The 19,788-nt window shown below is 31.1% G+C and overlaps 2 protein-coding genes across 10 annotated transcripts in view; one reads left to right on the top strand and one right to left on the bottom strand.

Moving 5' to 3' along the window:
• Positions 1-786: 786 nt before the first annotated feature.
• LOC100651367 (translation initiation factor IF-2, mitochondrial) lies at positions 787-4,337 on the top strand. Of its 3 annotated transcripts, none has more exons than XM_003395433.4 (11): positions 787-903; positions 1,184-1,322; positions 1,471-1,781; positions 1,874-2,034; positions 2,196-2,422; positions 2,503-2,773; positions 2,851-3,104; positions 3,179-3,464; positions 3,532-3,696; positions 3,783-3,923; positions 4,084-4,337. In XM_003395433.4, the coding sequence occupies exons 1-11, from the start codon at positions 854-856 to the stop codon at positions 4,254-4,256; spliced, it is 2,178 nt and encodes a 725-aa protein (XP_003395481.4). In that variant the 5' UTR covers positions 787-853; the 3' UTR covers positions 4,257-4,337. The 3 variants fall into 3 exon arrangements, with proteins under 3 accessions (XP_003395481.4, XP_048261962.1, XP_048261961.1); XM_048406005.1 differs by having other exon boundaries at positions 861-880; XM_048406004.1 differs by lacking the exon at positions 787-903 and adding an exon at positions 977-1,038.
• LOC100643158 (proline hydroxylase buaE) overlaps positions 4,331-19,788 on the bottom strand; it is a 44,262-nt gene continuing 28,804 nt past the window's right edge. For 2 of the 7 annotated variants that reach the window (XM_003395450.4, XM_012308516.3), the window contains 6 exons: positions 15,701-15,889; positions 12,570-12,685; positions 6,203-6,315; positions 5,975-6,119; positions 5,228-5,410; positions 4,331-5,063 (listed from right to left, as the gene is read on the bottom strand). In XM_003395450.4, the coding sequence (XP_003395498.1) occupies positions 4,710-5,063; positions 5,228-5,410; positions 5,975-6,119; positions 6,203-6,315; positions 12,570-12,685; positions 15,701-15,889 (1,100 nt within the window). In that variant the 3' untranslated portion in view covers positions 4,331-4,709. Of the gene's footprint in view, positions 5,064-5,227; positions 5,411-5,974; positions 6,120-6,202; positions 6,316-8,707; positions 8,877-12,569; positions 12,686-12,762; positions 12,791-15,700; positions 15,893-19,788 lie in introns of those variants that run through there. The other 5 variants (XM_003395449.4, XM_048406007.1, XM_012308517.3 and 2 more) reach the window with 4 other exon arrangements.

Here is a 19,788-nt window from a genome sequence, read left to right on the forward strand (position 1 = left end):
AATATATCTACTCTAGAATGAAGTGAATTAATTTCAAATATTTAATTATACAAATAATCCCATTTAGTTGGACCACCCTCTACCCTCTTAAAATTTTAATAATGTAATTTATAAGCCTAAGTAAAAGTATCCCACTTAGCGGAAGTATTCACAATTGCTGAAAGTTATAAATTTTAAAAAGGAGATTCCTTTCTGGATATATATCTGGTTCTATACTACAGTTATACCAAAAACGTTAAAAGCCACCTAAAAGCTGGGACCGACTAGCCCAGCTGTTCAATTGATTCCTTTATCATATTAATTTTGCAAATAAATCACATTTATAATCATAGTCAAAAATATCAAATAAACAATTAATTATCTATTCAAAAATAATAATGTGCGTTCAAGGTGAATGCGTATCATGTGGTTACACCTACCAGAATTTCCAACTTGAGAACTACAATGAGCATTGTAGCCATTCTACCATGTTATTATTATTAATAGCACTAATTCCTACATTTATTTCATGGAGATAATCTGCCAAAGAAGTAGATCTTAAACAAAGGACAAAATATTTATTAAGACCCGTATTAGATGAACTATATAATCCACATAATAAAATATAATTCGAATATCAAATTCTGTTGCCCTCCTAAAAAATTCTATTGGGCTCCATTAACGTAATTTAAAATTTAATCTAAAATTTTTTATCATTGTACAATGCATTGTTATGAAAAATCATAAACATCTCTAATAGTTTGAAACACAGTCATGTGGACCAATTTGCCTTCATATCTTTATACCTTAATATAATTTTAAGACGTAACAACACAGCGCTCTCTGGCGGAACATGGATGTATGATTTTAATGGATGAAAATAAATATGGCTTCGTCCATGGTCAGAGCATATATTCAATCTGGGTATTTTGTATTTTTGTTTAATGTTATAAATTAAGAGTATTTTCTTTTTTGCTCTTAATACATTCGTTATACAGTATGCTCTAGACATATGTTTACATATAATACCTATCGTTTATTTATAGACAGTATTGGATCGTAAACATAACCTTCTTTTATAATTTAATGCTAGTTTTAAATTATAAATTTTTTAATATGTTTAATGTTATTATTTATAATGCTTAATGTATTTAATGCGTGTCACTAAATATATTTTTTATTAATGTAATCTATTTATTTATAGTTTATCAAGGCAAGTATCAGAAGTAGTATGGCGAGAACAAAGTATAAATCATATTTTACAAACCTTGAATGTATTACATATTCAACGGCAATATTATCATATTACCCTAGCTTCTTTTAAACGAAGAAATAATAAAGAAGTATGATTTTAAACATATTAATACATTATATATACATATACATATTAATGCATATTATTACATTATATTCAATACATATACATATTAATGCATATTACTACATTATATTCAATACATGTACATATATAAAATTATAAATTATTTTCAGATAACTATGGTATTTAATGAAGAAATGTTAAATAATTTTTCAAATGAAAAATTTAAGAAAAAGTCACTCCCAATAATAGAAGTATGGGAAAATATGACAGTTAATGAATTAGCAAAGTCTGCTAAAAGGAATATCAACGATGTTTTAGATGTACTTTATATTGTAAGTGGCAAAGATATTTATGATAAAAATAGTATTTTATCAGATAAATATTTAATATCTGCCATAACTAAAAAACTTGGTGTAAAATCTAAAATTATTTCAAAGCAAACTTCAAATATAGAAACAAAGTATAAAGACATTACAAGAAGGTAATATAAAATTAATATGTTTAAATGATTAATTAAAAATAGCAATTCTTATGAATTTTCTTAAGGCTGTAATATAACTATATTTTGTATAGATCTCTACCAAATAAGTCTCAATTAGTGAGACGACATCCAGTGGTAACAATAATGGGGCATGTTGATCATGGTAAAACTACTTTACTTGATGCATTACGACATACGTCTGTTGCACAGTCTGAATTTGGTGGAATTACACAATGCATTGGCGCCTTTGATGGTTAGTTCTAAATTAATCTTTAAATATTCATTTATATATATTTTATTATTATGTAATTAAAATTTCATTGAAATATAATTTTGAAAAAAGAAATATATAGCTTGAAGAAAAATATTTTATTATACTTAATAAGATATACTTTAATTATACCTAAATTTTAGTAACTTTGGATTCTGGAGAACGAGTAACATTTTTGGATACACCTGGCCATGCTGCTTTTACCTCTATGCGATATAGAGGGGCATATGCAACAGATATTGTAATATTAGTAGTAGCAGCTGATGATGGTATCAAAGAACAAACCTTACAGAGTATAGAAATGGCAAAAAATGCCAAAGTTCCAATTATTGTGGCTATCAACAAAATTGATAAACCTAACATTGATATTGTAATGTTTTAGAGCTCTGAGTTCAGATTAAAGATCAAAATTTGAGAATTCTTAAATCTCTAATTATTTTGTTTTCACAGAAAAGGACACAACATGAACTTGCAGATCATGGAATTGTAGTTGAAGAACTTGGTGGTGAAGTACAATGTGTGAAAATATCTGCTTTAAAGGGAACTAATTTACAAGAATTAACAGAAGCTATAGTCGTACAAGCGGAATTAATGGATTTGAAAGGGGATCCTGCAGGCTTAGTAGAAGGTGTTGTTATTGAATGTAGTAATCATGTTGGTCGTGGAAAATTAGTGACGGCTTTAATTCAGCGTGGTACTTTAAAGAAAGGATGTTTGTTAGGTAAAGAATAGCAATACTAACTTTTATAAATTAAATATATTAAAATAATTTTTATCGATATTCCTTTTTTTTAATAGTCTCTGGACTAGCGTGGGCTAAAGTAAGAGCTATGTTTAATGATTCTGGCCACCCTATTTTGGAAGCTAAACCATCTGACGCAATACAAATCACTGGATGGAAAGAATTACCTAATGTTGGAGATGAAATGCTAGAAGTAGAAAATGATAAAGTATTGCAAGAAATTCTAAAATTTAGAGAGAAAGACCGCAATGAAACTTTAGCTAAACAACATAAAGCTGTTGCTGACCAAAGACTACAAGAACATCTCATTGTAATATTCAGTGAACGCAGAATGTATACTTTAATTATTTATGAAAGTACAACATATATTTCTCATTATTATAGGAATATCGAAACTTGTTAGAAATTAGAAGAACATTTGGAAGAGATAAAACAGTAATGAAAAAGGTGAGGGTGGAACTGGCCAAAAAAGAAAAAAATAAAAATAAAATAGAGGATCCTACTCCAACAATTAATATTATTATAAAAGGTGATGTAGCAGGAAGTGTCGAGGCATTATTAGATATTTTTGACTTATATAAATCTGATAAAATATGTAAACTAAACATTGTTCACTATGGTATTGGATCCATCACAAGCTCGGACATAGAATTAGCGGATACATTTAAAGGTAACAAAATTTTAAAATAAAGTTATATATTACTATATATTACTTTAAATTATTTATCTGTTGTCAGCAATTATTTATGGGTTTAATGTAGAGGCAATTAAAACAGTAGAACAAGAGGCCACTGCAAAAGGCATATCTCTTCGACTGTATAATATTGTATATAAACTTATCGATAATGTTAAGGCAGAAATTAATAGTTTACTACCTGAAGTCAATATCGAAGAAATAACAGGTAATAATTATTAATATTATATAACAGGTAATTATAGTATAAACACTGTATGTTAATAATGATTTTTTTTCGATCTTTAAATATAGGTGAAGCAACGGTATTACAAAAATATGATATAGATGTCAAAAATAAGAAAGTAAGCGTTGCAGGTTGCCGTTGCATTAAAGGCGTTCTTTTAAAATCTGGACTGTATCATATAATAAGAGGAAATGAAACTATTTTTACAGGTAAATTTGTTATGACAATTATGAAATTCATTTACTAATCCACTCCTTTACATTTTATTAATTTCATTTAGTATTTTATTTTCCATTGAATATTAATTTTAATACCTGTAACATACATTTTTTATATTTTTATCGACAATATTTGAATATTTTGTTGTAGGAAGATTGGCATCAATGAGGCATTTAAAGGATGAAATGTCATCGATAGAAGCTAATCTCGAATGTGGTCTCAGATTTGAAGATCCGATGATATCATTCCAACCTGGGGATAATATTATTTGCGCCATAATAAAAAGGGATAAACAAAAGCTTGATTGGGATCCTGGATTTTAATTGGATATCGTTGTATTTAGAAAATTACAGAATAATATATAGACAATATAAAATAAAAAAATACAAATCACAAATCACTGACCTGTCTTCTGTTTTATTAATGGCATATTAAATTATTTATATAAAATGGATTTTTACAAAATGTAAGTACAAATTTCTTTATTATTGCCTTCTTGGTGCAACACTGTAGTTCTTGCACTTTATCGATGGAAATTTTCCTTTGTTTGAAACATATAAAATATGAGCCATTTTATCACAATAGGTAGTTGATTATTCTGTCTCTTATTGGTGTATTAGCTTCTTTAAAAAAAAAACGTACAATGTCATAGAATCATAAGAATTGATCATGTTACATTGGTATTTAAAAATTTCACGTCTTTTTCTGCTCAAATTTCAATAATAAGTTAAGACATTTTTATCCAGAAACAGAAAGATGTTATTATGTTAACACCGTTAAGAAGCATAAGTTTCTCGAAATCGACGTTGAATATGGTGATACGCAGTCATAACACCGCGCTTCTTTTTCTGCAAACGACAAAGTGCTGGTTCTTGGTTGGCTTGTGCGATTTTTGTATCTAAAGGCTCGATAAGAGTATTAGTATCTGGATGCACGAAAAATGCAATGGAATGACGACCTCGACCACAATGTTCTGGTACAACAACTCGGTGTCTTAATGCTGGTAATTGATTGTTTGTCCAGTTCGCTAATATATCGCCAGTGTTCACCAAAATTGCACCTGGGAGATGACCGACTCTTCCCCATCGTTCACCATAAGGAGTCTGTATTTCTAGACCACCTTCGCAATCCTAAAAATGATTAAATAATTAAAAATTATTATGTTATAATTTATATCTTGGTGGATTAAAAAGAAATTTAATTCCAACTTAGATAGAATTGAAAACTAGAAATACAATTTAATAAAAAAATTTATGTAATCGGAATTTTTATTAAGTTTTATAGATATATCTACCTGTGCCAACAAAGTGAAAGTTCCATAATCGCAATGAGCGCTACAACGAGCCAATCCTGGCGCTGGTGCACCAAGAGGAGGATAGTAAAGAAGACGAAGAGTCGACTCGTTACCAGGTTCCAGCATGCGCGAATGCTTCGACATCAGGAAATCAGGGGATTGCTCTAGGCCCACGGCCAGAGCCTACAAGGCATAGATCACATACATTGGCCCCTATTTTTATTTTATAGTACCTAATGACGGCTGTAAAGCAACCGAAGAAACCAATCGTGTTAGTTTGCCTGCGGGATAGATTGGTTTGTAGGGTTACTCACAGTTAAAGCAACTCACTTTTGTTAAATTATCTGTCCATAAAGGCTTCCGGATCGTTATGAACAAACATCAATGGAGAAAGAGAAAGAAATATATTTAGAAGCGTTTTAAATATTTGTGCAACGCTGTGTAGTTTAATATTACGAAAGGAAGAGATTATAGCTGTGAATGAATCTATTCAATGTAATTTTATTAATTCTTTGCTTCAGAATAGTTTGAATAAAAATGCTCGAGTGTTTTAAGAAGCAGCTTAACGTGAGATCCAGATTTTTTACGTCTAATAGGAAGTAATAATATAAAAAATGCTCAACTAGTAGAAATTAATAACACAAAGGGCTGGATCTTGCGTCAACCTTTAGAAATTGCTTTTATAAATTAGAAGACAACTAAAATCTATTTTGTATGTTCATATATAATAGAAAAATGTGACATTACAGTTAAAAGCATTGCGGATAGTTGCTTGAAATCACGAGCAAGTTCGTCGACCGCCGATTTAAAACCAGGTACTTCCTCGTCCGGAAGAGGTCCTCCGGTTCCGGTCACATTGAAAACATGTCGAGCTTCTTTCTCATCGGTGTATCTATGAATATAAACCACAAAAAGATATTAACAAGTTTAAATAAAAATTCTCTTATAATAAATTCAGTTTCAAATAAATTATACTTTGATGGTCCTGGTTTCACGTATCCGTAGTTGCTCTCATTGCGTTCGTATTTGGTTCGCACTTCCTCTGGGAGTTCGCAGAATGCATCGAAAGCTCTGTAAGCTGCTTTCATCTGTAAATAATATATTATTATAATAGTAATTATCAAAACTCTATGTAAGCCTAGTATTATGAGATTTTATAAATTTTCCAAGATTAAAAAGACTTTTTAATGAATTTTACAAGATCAAAGATTTTTTTATGAATTAGCAATATGTGATTTCATGAGAAGTACATATATAAATTCAAACGGTTAATAATCCAAATATAAAGACACCCGAGAGTAGTAACACCTTATTGAGTAAAACATTATGTAATTAATGTCTGAGTTCGGTATCAGGAACCTTCCAAGGTAACATTCGTAAGATATCGACAAAACCGGTGACGACAAAGTCATCACATTGATGCGTGTCACTTCAGTTATCACGAGCTTCTGACTAAATGACTTACGAAATTGTGTAAAAACCTGCCTCATTGACTGTGAATATACTCAATACTAAGAATGATAAAAAAGTATGTGAAATATATAAGAATATTGTAAAATTTAATAGACACAGAAAAAAGTAAGAATAATATTCCAAAGAAAAATGACTTTTTGACTTAACATGCCTAGCGATCTTCAACGAGATCATTGACAGAAAGTTCCGATAGATTCAGTGAAACAATGAGGAGGGTTACATAATTTGTTGTATTAATTGGTTGCATTAATGCCATCATTCGTGTTTTATGATTATTTAAAATTCCTTGAAGAATAATGTAGATGTAGATAATATATTTCAATGGCATTATGAGTTAATTTACCAAAACTTTAATCGATGACATCGGTTGAAGAAATTAAAAAAAATTTTGTCCAATCTGAAAGAAGCTATGATTATTTAAAAAATGAAAAATCTAAGAGATTATTTTTATAGAAATTTATAATGTACATATTTTATTTTGAAGTTGAAGGAATATTAGTAGAAACGTCGTTGTATTTAAAAAAACAGAATAAATGTGTTTTTATGTAATCTTCATGTGACCTTTTGACACGTCATTTTAAATTCTACATATAACAGAAGCAATGCCACATGTCTTGCAACACGTACTTTTTACATACTCTGCTTTATATTATTACTTAAATAAACGCTTAGCACTATGGAAAATCCAACAAATTTCATAAAATTAGTGCGACAGTAAGACAGTTGTAAATTGCAAAATCAAGTCTGCAAGATGCGCCTTGATCCCTGGGAGTATCTCTGAGTTCACAAAATATTTTTCAAGCTTCTCGATTACCAAAATAAGCTTGTACGACACGTTCGACTCGCGTTTCTCAAACCGAATTATTTTGGAAGACTATATCGTTCAACTTATCTATAACAAAATAAAATTTTACAGTGGAAAAATATTTTGAAGTTGGATCTACATATATTAAATAATTAATTGTGTGGCGCCGTTAAGAAACATATAAAATATTCATGTTTGGTTTTTATGCTCCTTTTTGCAGAAATCGTTTTTATTGCTTATTATTTCCTGTAAATGACCAAAGATGTGAACTTTACCTACAATTAGTCATCTAAGTTGCTTGGAATCTATTACTGATCGTGAAACAAAATAGACGTTGGAAATAATTTAAGATTTTTGCAACGAAATAGAAAATTATAATAAAAGATTTTAATTACAAACCTAACAATCAAGCATCAAGTTAAAATAAAATATAATTTTCTAAAGGTGAACAAGCTTTCAGATCAGTTATATATTATTTATTATGTGTATATTCTATAATGATGATACAACATATAATAAAGTAAATAATAAAATCCATAATATTATATATAAACTTTAGTAGAAAATTTGTTCTAATATAAAATAAAAATATTTACACAGCATCGAAAAACCAAAATAGTAGCTTGTTTTATTACTTCAAAAAATAATACACCTAATTACTTAAACAAAATTAACAAATTTTTCACTGCTTCATTAATAAAAATAATGAAAGCTTTTATGGTAAAATTATTCTTTACAAACGTCATATGTGCTGATATTTTTATATGGTATCTTAAGTCTTGAATCTATAAACATTAGTGGCTAAAATAATCGACTAAACTATAAAAAATTCTATGCCTGTATAAATAATTAATATTAATTATTACATCAATAAATTCAAGGCAAATCATAGATCATCTGCGTACTATTTTTCGACGCTCCTATCCCACAAGAAGATCGTTTTACCCAATTAGTAACATTGATTGCCACAGAATTCTTCCATCGATCGAATACGTTGTTTACCATGAGAGCAGGCTGGAATAGACCAGGCATGCTGGCCAGTAAACAATCTATTTCACATTGTTAATGGATTGCGACTATCTAATCGAATCAACAACTGCCACATGAACCAATATGTACCTAATTTAGGTTAAGCAATTACTCGAGAGATTCTAAGGCATCGTACGGATGCTTGTTTTCGCTAGTCTTCCCCCTTTCCTAACCTCATCACTCGTATTCCTCTCGCCAATAATTTTTAATTCGATTCCAGCCGAGGTAATTAAAACCGACGGTTTGTTTGAACCAATTGAGCTGTGTATGTGGCTGATAACGAAATATTGTGACGTCATTGCGAATTGTAGGACCGTCGAAAAGTAACATGGAATTTTTTCAGGAGGGAGCGTGTTTGGTTAACTGGCTAACTAAATTTGTATTTAGACGGAATTTCAGAATGACCGAACTAATATTATTGTATAGTGAAGTTTTACAGATCATAAATTACCATTGCACAGTGATAAGAATAGTTTGGTAACAAAGCAAAATTTTAAAAAATTATAAATTTTTTAGGCAAATTTTAGTACTTAGTACTTTAGTATTTTTTAGTACAAATTTCAAAATTGCGATATCTTTAGACACAAAGATATGAAGATTTAGGGATTTTGAGATATAGGAATTTGAAAATTTAGAAATTTGGTGATACGTATAATCAATTTGAAAATTAATAAATTTTAAATTTTGCGAGTTTTACATTTTAAATATAATGTGAATTTTACAAATTAAGAGTTAGTTTGTTATCCATTTCATTCGTCGATTGTGAAACGACAAATTTAATTATGTAAAAAGGCCTTTGTGTCATGTATGTAAAATAAAGAAATCAGGTATACATATCAATAAAGATATTCAGAATTTTAAAGATACATATCTCCCTCGATAACTGACCAGTTAAGGTATCAATTCATAGTGAGTTAGCGAAGCACTACTGTAACAGATGGCGCAGTGAAATTTGTGAAATAGTGAATGCTTTAGTGTTATCTATTATTGATGTGTAATGTATCTTTTACGCAATGTCTGATAAGAAATTAAGGTGCGACCAATAGGGAATTTCCTATATTACAAATGTAATCATCCAATTAGTTGGTTTTCCTTTTTCTTCTTTGGAAAAATGTCTCAAATGTGGATATGATTCTGCTTTTTAGTTTGTAGTTGATATTTTCCTTAAAATAGAAAAAAGTATATGTTAAAGTGATATCGATGCACATACAATGTGCATGTGCAGCGGGCGATCATATTGTTTAGGTCTTTAGTGCAATTTATGGGGAAAATAGTCAAGAACTAACGCAGTGAGAAAATGAAGTTTGAGGAAGTCTTTCAAAGAGAATGTAACAAATAATTTTGATATTAAAATTTTAATGAAAGTAACAAAAATAATACAAAATGTAATAGATGAAACATTTGTTTTGTAAAGCGTATCTTTCCGACTTGTTTTTCAGTTGTCTGGTCTAAGATTGGGGTTAGGTATCTTGTTGGATATGTATAATTGTTTCCTGATAATTAAGAGAAATCAAATCATTGAATTTGTTTGAACGAACTAGTTATATACCAATAATTAATTAATTTTCTAAGTACCTTCCTTACTTGATGCTAAGCTATCAATCACCATAATTAATGCTAAACTGCTTAGATGGAATTTATCAAGCATGCGAAAGAAATTTGTTTATTCATTATGGAAGAACCCATAATACGGTACGATACAGGTGCTGAATATTTTTTCTTCGGATCTATTCTAATATTCATTGTAAAATTCCTTCAGACTTGTATCTTTTCTAATATTCCAACTCTCATAGTAAAAAGAAAGGGGGGAAGATATAAACATGTTTGAGCTTACAAATATTTTTAAATTCTTGAATCATCATATCGGAATTCTTTAATTTTCCAATTTTTACACCTTCAAATTTCGAAATTTTCAATTTGAGAATTCAAAAATTTCAATTCTCAATTTTAGATTTCCGATCGTAAGTTTTCAAATTTTCCTTATTTAAGCAAATGTTCCTTTTTTTTCGTAACAATTGCAAAACTCCAAATTGTCAATTATACCGGATGTTCATTCCCATTCAGTTGCAAGTCATCGGCAAAGTATTACGCGTACGCGCCAAATGAATTAATACATTGTATGGGTGGACGTAGCGTAAAGATAAACGATAAATACGTTCGCGTATTTATAGTAGATCACGCGCGAATTATCTCGTGAAATTGTAACGAACCGGTCATGATAACGGGCTTCTTCTTTGATACGAGGTCTCACCAACTTCGGCAAGGTCATCGCGTAAAATCCACTTATTACATTATCTTCGAACCCTTGAAAATTTGTCATGACGTATGATCGTAACGAGGGCATTAAGAAATCTCCGTTGACATAATCTTACGACTGATCAACAATTATATACGTGCGTAGCCTTAACAATTAACCACTGATTTTTACCAATCGAAGCTGCGATATCTTACACTAAAATATATTATATTTTATAAAAAAAAAAAAAAAAAAAAAATAAAAGAAAGAGAATACAATGTCACCCATAAATATTGGGATATTGTTTGATATTTTTTATTACAATAAATACCTTTATGTAAGCTTTGTGTACTTGCAATCTAACATTTTTCAGAATTTGTATCCTTTAATTATTTTATTATAAAAAATGTTACTTCATTCGCATCATATGTGTCTTATAATAAAAGATACTAAATAAAGCTATTAGTTTTGCAACAAATGTAACGAGTAAATGTCCGAATGCGTATCATTCATTTTTATTATTCGTTTCTCATATCGTAAAAAGTGTTATCATTTTCAGTGATAAACCAACGAAAAGTTTGCACGTTAAGGGGTTAAATTTCTTTTTTTTCGCTGCAACCTTGCGAATTTTATACCTATTTCCTTTGACGTAAATTTCGTCGTACTTCGCCTTGACTCCTTTAATTCTGGTTCCATGAGAGATAGTAATTTTGTAAGTCAGCCGAGGACGCGAGTTTTGTTACAAGGTAAGGTCTCATCGTGCGTGTAATATGATGGAACGCGTGGCCATCAAAAATACTTCTGCCCATTTAACAAGCTTACACTTTTGCAACTGGATATATGCTCTCTTTTTTTTTAAATAATTCATGCTTAATTAAATCAGTATAAAATTACAGCCTTCCTTCCTTATAATCTTTAATGGAGAAATTTGAGAATTCCAATTAACAAAGTGGGTGAAATTTAAGTTGAATTAACGATTCGAGCAACTGGAAGTGGGAAAATGTTTGTTTTACAAAATTTAAGCGGGTGACATCGAAGCTGGGGTAGAGGCTCTGGTTATTGAACCGAGTCAAATATTCGAAATTCGAGTCGGCCACTCCTTTTACTAAAACGACATTGTATGCTTGAAACGTGAGTAGACGCTTGGAACTTGATTATTTGTATAGTATTTTGCGATAGTAAGTAATTCGATTGCCTAAATACCGTAACGTATGTATTTATTCATTCAGAGTTCAATTATAACTAAACTTGAATATAAACGGTGAAAACATACATTAAAAATATAGTAAAATCAAGATATAGTATCTCTTGTCATACCTTATTCTCGATACATTTCAGGAATAAAATTAAGATACTAGGAACCTAGAGCACAGAGATTCAGTATGAAAAAATTAAAAACTGAGCGATAATTTAATCTTTATATCAAATATATTATTAAATTTTGTACATTTAGTATATTAACATCAGAGAAGTCTATAAGAATAGACTTATATTTCTTTTCTGTAATACGTAAGTGTTCATACGTAAATATATGTATATAAATAATTAAAAATTATTTAACATATAAATATTTAAAAATACGTATTCTATTCAACCAAGCTTAAACTATCATAAAACTTTTGATAAACACGTTCAACAGAATTTTGAATTTTATTTTTTCAAATATTCCGATCATTCAACTTGTTAACACATTTTGACGCGTATAATTACGCAAGTGTCCTGATACGTGTACCTAATGTTCGAAATGCTGTACGATCCAACGATTACGATGTAGAACGAGTATCGATGGAAATGCGTACCTTGCATTCTGGAATGCCGTGGTTGACGAGCAAGGCCAGTCCTTTCTCGGACAGCGCCCTTAGCAGCTTTGAAGCTACTTGCTTCACGACACCCTTCTGAGGATATCTCTCAGTCCCTGGAACAAGAAAACGAAAAGAGCGATAGAAGCAGAAAGACAAAAACATGGGAGACAGTAGAACAGATCATAAATACCAGGGATTTCCATATATGTTGAGCTTTTTTCAAGTTGATGGTCGAGTGCTACTTTAAGTGTACTCAAATTCTCAAGCGTTGCGTGGTTTCGATTAGATTGAAATCGCAATTAAATTGTAGGGAAGTCAAACGTCATAATATTAATCGAAAATTTTAGATTCGAATCGATCTCGATTCGTTAGTAAACTGAAGTATAGAATTTTTTGGATTAATTTAAATCGCTCAAGCAAATATCGAATTTTTTAATCGCTCGAGTTATCTGAAAACCGAACTTTGTAAATCATTCGAATTACTCAAGAATCGGATTCATGAGCCACTCGACTCGCTTCAGCACACGATCTAATTGATCAAAAAATTCAAACTTTTTACTTTGATCCAAGTTATTTCTATTTACTTTATCTACTAGAGATTTACAACATTCAAATATTAAATATAATCAAATATAAATATATCATAATCCACTTATAGACAAAGCCAAATTTCTTTCTTTGTATTTACAGCAGCTCGTTTCGCTATTTAACCTTGCGATAATACCATGAAGTATCTTCTTCGCCCCCCTAGACGTGTGTATCGATTATTTTTTTCATTCACGGATTGACGTTCATTGATAGACACGCGGTTATCGGCGCGCGGAATGCAAAAAGATGAGGACGCTTTTCTTCTTCGGTGAACCACGCTGACGAAGAGCGATGGATTGACGTTAAGTGATGAGTTTCATCTTTTTCTGATACGAGGTCACGTTCGCGAGACAAGACCGTTCCTTCGACAAATCGTTATATTTTTGCTTTGTGAAGCTCGTAAAAGAATCACTGAATGGGTGACACGGTGAGTCTTTTAGGTCTCGGCCAGATATTTTCAAATGTTACGCACAATTTTTGTGTACATGAACTCAACGTTCCTTCAAATTCTTACGATTTTTACGACTTTCTGTGTTTGATTTATGCAACTTTCTCAAGCATTTCGAAATTTTTACGGTTTCTTAAACATCGTTAACACTGGAAATTTTTGTAAACCCAAATACTTCGCAATAGTTTTGATTTAATTCGTGTCATTCTTTCTAACATCTTCGTCCAGAATTCCAAAGATATCTGATGCACCGCGTTCTGTTTTTTTTTTTTTCGTACATTTCTTAACTTTCCTTTTTATTATTTATTTTATTTACGTAGCTTTTCTTCATTCTTTTCGTTCAATGCAATTTACGTATGTTGTTTGTTTATCAAAACGCAATACGTGCATGATGTATCTTGTGGAAATACACTTCCTGAAATCCTTTTTATAGATGCGTTTTACTTTGGTTGTTTATCGCGTGTTAAAACACGAAACTCGAGACAGATCACGAAATCGTTCGATATGTAGTCTGTTACACGCTTATTCTCCGATGAAGTTATGAATTCTTCAATCTTATCTAAAACGTGTATTTAGTATTTAATTGGGAACGCGATTTTCAACAGCAAGGATGATTTAAACCTTGAACGATAATTGCGATAATTGTTTCGTGACAATTATTTATAGGAATCAAGTTCTTGGACGATAAGTCCGACGTATTACGTTCGCGAGTGAATCGATCAGTAGAAAACGTGAGGATAATGTGATTTCAATGTTTCGAGCATGAAACCACTTCCTCAAGCTATTTTTGACAGTAAGGAAAGACTGGTACTGCACAATCTAAAATTTCACTCGTATACGTTTGTGTCTTTTTGTATCATTATTATTTTTTTTATGAATATCTGAAACTTTTAGTAGTTTACTTCTAATTCTTTATTTAATATTTTTTATTTTCTTTGCGTCGATAGCACGATATAATAAAAGGATATTTCGAGGCATTTTATGAACTATTTTCCATGTTTCGATTATACAGGCAGATGCATTTTAAAATTAAGATAAACTTAAGAGGTTTACTCTAACAACGTTAAATTTATTTACTTCGTCTTACCTCATCTACCTTCTTCTTAGGAATCATAACTTCTTCTAAAAATATGTTTCATTCTATTTGTAATCAATTTAAAATTATTACCCGAAACCAAACGTACGACTTTGCGCAAAATAATCGACATTTTCTCTTCAATCTCAGAGTAACGAACAGGACAAGGCACAACTAATTCCGCATATGCATCAATTTTGTTATCTGCAAGTTATCATATAACGGATAATTTGAAATAAAATCTGATTCCAATACCTCTGAGGAATTAAAAAAGAAAGTCCCAGCATTTTAACAAATAAAAGACTTAATGGTAAGATGAGCTTTTCCGGCTGTTGTTAATTAAGAAGGTCGAAAAAAAAAAAAATTGCGAAATTGTGCGATTCGAAGCAAAAACCTTCGTTCGTGTCGTGCCACGCTCTCATTTTTCGCCAGATGCCGATAAGAAACGTTATCGCGATTCACGCACGATGCGCTCGCCGACAGATCTTGTTTCAACGCCACGTGGCGACGACGATTGCTTTCTCGGTGCTTCTTCGCTCGTGAGAACGTGATTTCACTTCGCGACACGAGAGATCTCGTTAAAATCCATGATACGGACACGTTTCCCCTTACACCGAGGTGTATATAGTATACATAAACACGTTTTTCCTTCTTTTAACTTAATACGAGACATTAGGTGTCGAAAACAGCAATTGGCTCGCTTGATTTTGCATCAGGCAGGCGCGATCGTGTTTGAAATTGTCAGCCATTTGATATCTTATTCTTATGTATCGCTTGACAATTGATATCTTTTGATCTACAAAACATATGAGAGAGTAAATTATATATATATACAAATTAATGAATTTTATAATGCTAATACAAGATGTGGACCGAATAACATGTACGCGGATATGAAATGTTTGATCGTGACAAAATAAGGAGAAAATTATGACAAAGTACTAAAGGTGAATTCAAGGTAGTTGCGTTTACAGCACGTTCTATAGATGCAGAAATGCCGAACTCGTGTCGTGTTACCTCGGGAATTGTACGAATACTCGAAAATATCAAGCGTCACATTCGTAGAACGTCGGGGCCCGTTAATCCCAGAACACCGTCCGGAAGGGGGCATCAAATTTATGATACCCTCAAGTGTTGACGCTTTCTCCTTCCACAGTCGAGGGTGACGGAGGCCGGGTGGCTGTCCCAGATGCCTGAACTTCACATCTTCTTACAACATATGGAATGAAATCTTTTTAGGCTTGGTTTTTCAGAAAGTTGAGAAAATGGAAAATTTGTCAGGTATACTGGAATTTGGCTAATTACCGACTGAGTATGAATAAACGACCAGCGGGAGCCTATTCTACGTAATAAAAATAAGTAGTAAAATTTCCGCTTGAGGCTTCATCTTCAAGAAGATAGAGGGTCTGAACATGTTTAGTTGAGCATTGGTCTAGTATATGCGTGTAATAAATATCCAATTTATTTTTCGTAGAAACAAAGCCTAGCGTGGAAAAATTTCGTTCTACATTTTCATTCTCACGCGTAGAATAACGTCCTGTCGATTACTTATTCTTGTCCAGTCTGGAATCAGCCATGTTTGAGTAATACTTGATAAGTTTTTGAACTCGATTTTTTCGAAAACGAAGCCTCATATAAAAAAATGTTATTCTATATCTTCTTTTTGTTATTTCATAAAAAATCACTTCATGCCTGCACGCGTTATTCGGTCGCATCCTGTATGCTATATAACATCTAAGATTTCCTTTTCTTTTGTAAGATCTATGAAACCTATAAAACTTAAGCAATAATTATACAAAATCTAAAACGTTGTCTATGTATTTATATATTCAATAAATACTATTTTCCAATTTTATATATACCATTACGTGTTATACATTTTTATATTATTTATTGCTATTAAAAAATTTCATTTTAAATATATCATTGTAACACAACTTTGAAATGCTTCGAAACACTGATGTTGCAGTAACAATGTGCAGGAAAGGTTGGCCTTGTGAAACTTTCATCAATGCAATTTGTTCATGGTGCAAGACACATAATTATCTTCGAGGACGCAAACTTTCTCTGTTTTTTATTGTCTTCGCTATATCGGTCCTCTAATATTTTTAATTTTAATCTAAACTTCTAGTAACTTTATTTAGAATATCAATGAGGCCTTATGATAAAAATACGTTAAAAATATATTAAATATATCACCTTGACACGTTAATTAATCCTTTCGCGTTTACGAGCCATGTATCACTCTCGTCGCGTGTCTTTTCATTAGAACGCACCTACAGTTTCGCATGAACTATAACGTATCGCGAAATATGTACATTTCGCCCAATGATCGTTCGCAAATGCCAAAGTGATAGAACGTTGGGTTGCACAAATTAATTCTTATTTTTGATATCTTCTATAAAGATACTTAATATACAATACATTATGTATAAATATCACCATCCATAAATGCATCGGATTTAGGGGATTTAGGGAAGAATTAATTCTTATTTTTGATATCTTCTATAAAGATACTTAATATACAATACATTATGTATAAATATCATCATCCATAAATGCATCAGATTTAGGGGAACTTATAAAGTAAATTTTGTTGCGAAAAGATTACGGATGTAAAAATCAATGCGGAAATTGCAGGAATTAACGGTATCTCAACAATGTGAATTTGAAGGTCATGGCGCACTTGCTGAGGTCGTTGGTTCTACAAACAAGTTTATGAGGAATTTATATTCTGCCAATTGGTATTCAGAATACGACGACAAGACCTTAGTTAATTCGCTAAGGTACTTTTTATTATCTCTGCATATCGTGTAGTCTTAGCAATATACATGCAAGAAAACAAAATCTTTAAGAGTACAAAGAGATTATAAAACTTTTAGAGACTATAAATTTGCTTTGCAATCGATTTTTATTACGGTACAAATAACCTTCGCCGTTATCTCTGTAACATATGTCCAACAAGATTCTCACTGTTTCCAAACACTTGAGTCCTTTCATTGCGAAGAACTGCGCAATTTTTACTTGCATCGCGTTTCAAGCCACAAAACAGACCACGATAAATCATCATTTAAATCTGAATAACAGTCGAAACCTCCATAACAATCTTCTTTACAACCCACTTATTCTAAACAATTCTACGTTTTAAACTCGATGACCCTGATCGTGAAACACTTTGTAGATTCAAAGGTCGGTTGCTCGTTCTTGAAGAATCTTTTATCTTGATTCTGTAATCTTTTTACAGTCAAATGTCTCGAACAGGACGATACTTTTTTGAGCAATCTCTGGTTACCATAATTGTCCAATACAGCGGTTCTTAATCATTTGTTTATCACGGACCTACTTTGAATAATTTTTTGGCGTCGCGAACTTTTCGCAAAACTAGAAAAAAAACTAGAAAAAAAAGATACATTATAAATAAATAAATAAATAAATAAATAAGTACATATACAATATTTTTATTTTATTTTATGAAACGCTAGTTTAATATTTAAACGCATTTACCATAAGGCGTCTTAGGCGTAAAGTTGAGGCCTTATTCTCAATGGGATCACATTTTGCAACAAAATTTCAAACTTAATTAGTTCTGGTAATAAATTCACGCCTAGGGCTCTCAAAAGCATAAGCACGACCATGCTTTATAGAAGAATCCGAGGATAACGACCATGAAGAATTTGCATCTAATTTGTCTTGATTGCTTTCCGTGAAATCGTTCGACGAGCATCGAGGTAGAATACTAATCGATTAAATAGCTATATAATTTTGGTTAAAAGAGATTGGACCTAGTGGCATTTGAGTTATTTTTTGTGTAATTTTTTTTTGTACGCAAACATCGAAATCAAGGAAAGCTGTAAAACTCTGACGTCAATTTATCGATCACGTTTCTACGAAGTTTCGTTACACGGAAAAGAACTATAAAATCGGTGGAGATAGCCTCGGAGTAATGAAATTTACTTCGATAAACAATCTGTATAGATCTTTAACTAGTCGTTAAATATTTACAAAAAGAAAGAAAAAAAAAGAACGAACGAGATAATTAGAAATCTTTCTAGGAATAAAAAAGTATAAATCAGTCGTATCGAGTGACCATTCAATATTTTGTTTGCAACATTTCCAGTCAATCGAAGTTAATGCGTCACGGTATAAAATGTATTACTTAGTAGAAGATGATTGATCGTGGATTATTCCGTAGTTAGGTTGCTAATTTCAATGGGCTATTTGTTTTAAGTAGATAAGTCTTTTATATTCCATTTCCCGATAAAGTGTTGCTTAAGCTTCTTGATACCTTGTTCCACGTGTTTCGAACGCATTTCTTTGACCGATTCCTTATCGAAACTTTATCTGTTATTGGCGGAGAAAGTCAGTTTCATTTCTGTAGTACACATTTTATACGATTAAATTGTTGGTCTTACACCGTCTTGGGTATAGTCCTTTTATTGCGAAAATTTGAGTCTAATTACTATGTAATTAATATCGGAATTTATATTAATCATAAGATTATCGGGACTTCGAAAACAACTAACCCAGATGCGTTATCTATATTAGTTAAAAACAAGTGGCATTAATGTCAGCTAGATATATTCAAGAAAAATAATACTACAACAAACACTTACGTTTTCCTGTATAGGTAATATAGATTGCTTATCTTCGATCTAAAGACCAAAATAATTAATACGTTTCATGTTATATACGCGATTCATTCATCACTCATTCATAGCATTTATCATAAAAAGTGAGGGAGTTTATTTTCGAGATATATATTACAGTTCAAATTTATTCTGACAATATATATTAAGTAATTCAAATATTTAAGCTACAATAGAAATAAAATGAATTGCGAAGTTTCCATTATTCCGATACTTATGAGCGATATTTTATCTACATATAAAACTAATAATTAAAATACATATATAAAAGGAGAAAAACAAAGTTCTTAAGAACTGAAGAGAAATTTTCTTTTAAAATAATTAAAGACCGAATTTCTTTTCTCTTTCAAAATTCACATTTTCCAACAATACCTTAAAAAAAAGAATAAAACATTATGTCGATTAGACAGTAAGTGGACAGCTCGAGAGAGAATTCACAACAATCATGCATATACGTAC

Source organism: Bombus terrestris, chromosome 5 (genome assembly GCF_910591885.1).
Source record: "Bombus terrestris chromosome 5, iyBomTerr1.2, whole genome shotgun sequence".
Taxonomy (NCBI): domain Eukaryota; kingdom Metazoa; phylum Arthropoda; class Insecta; order Hymenoptera; family Apidae; genus Bombus; species Bombus terrestris.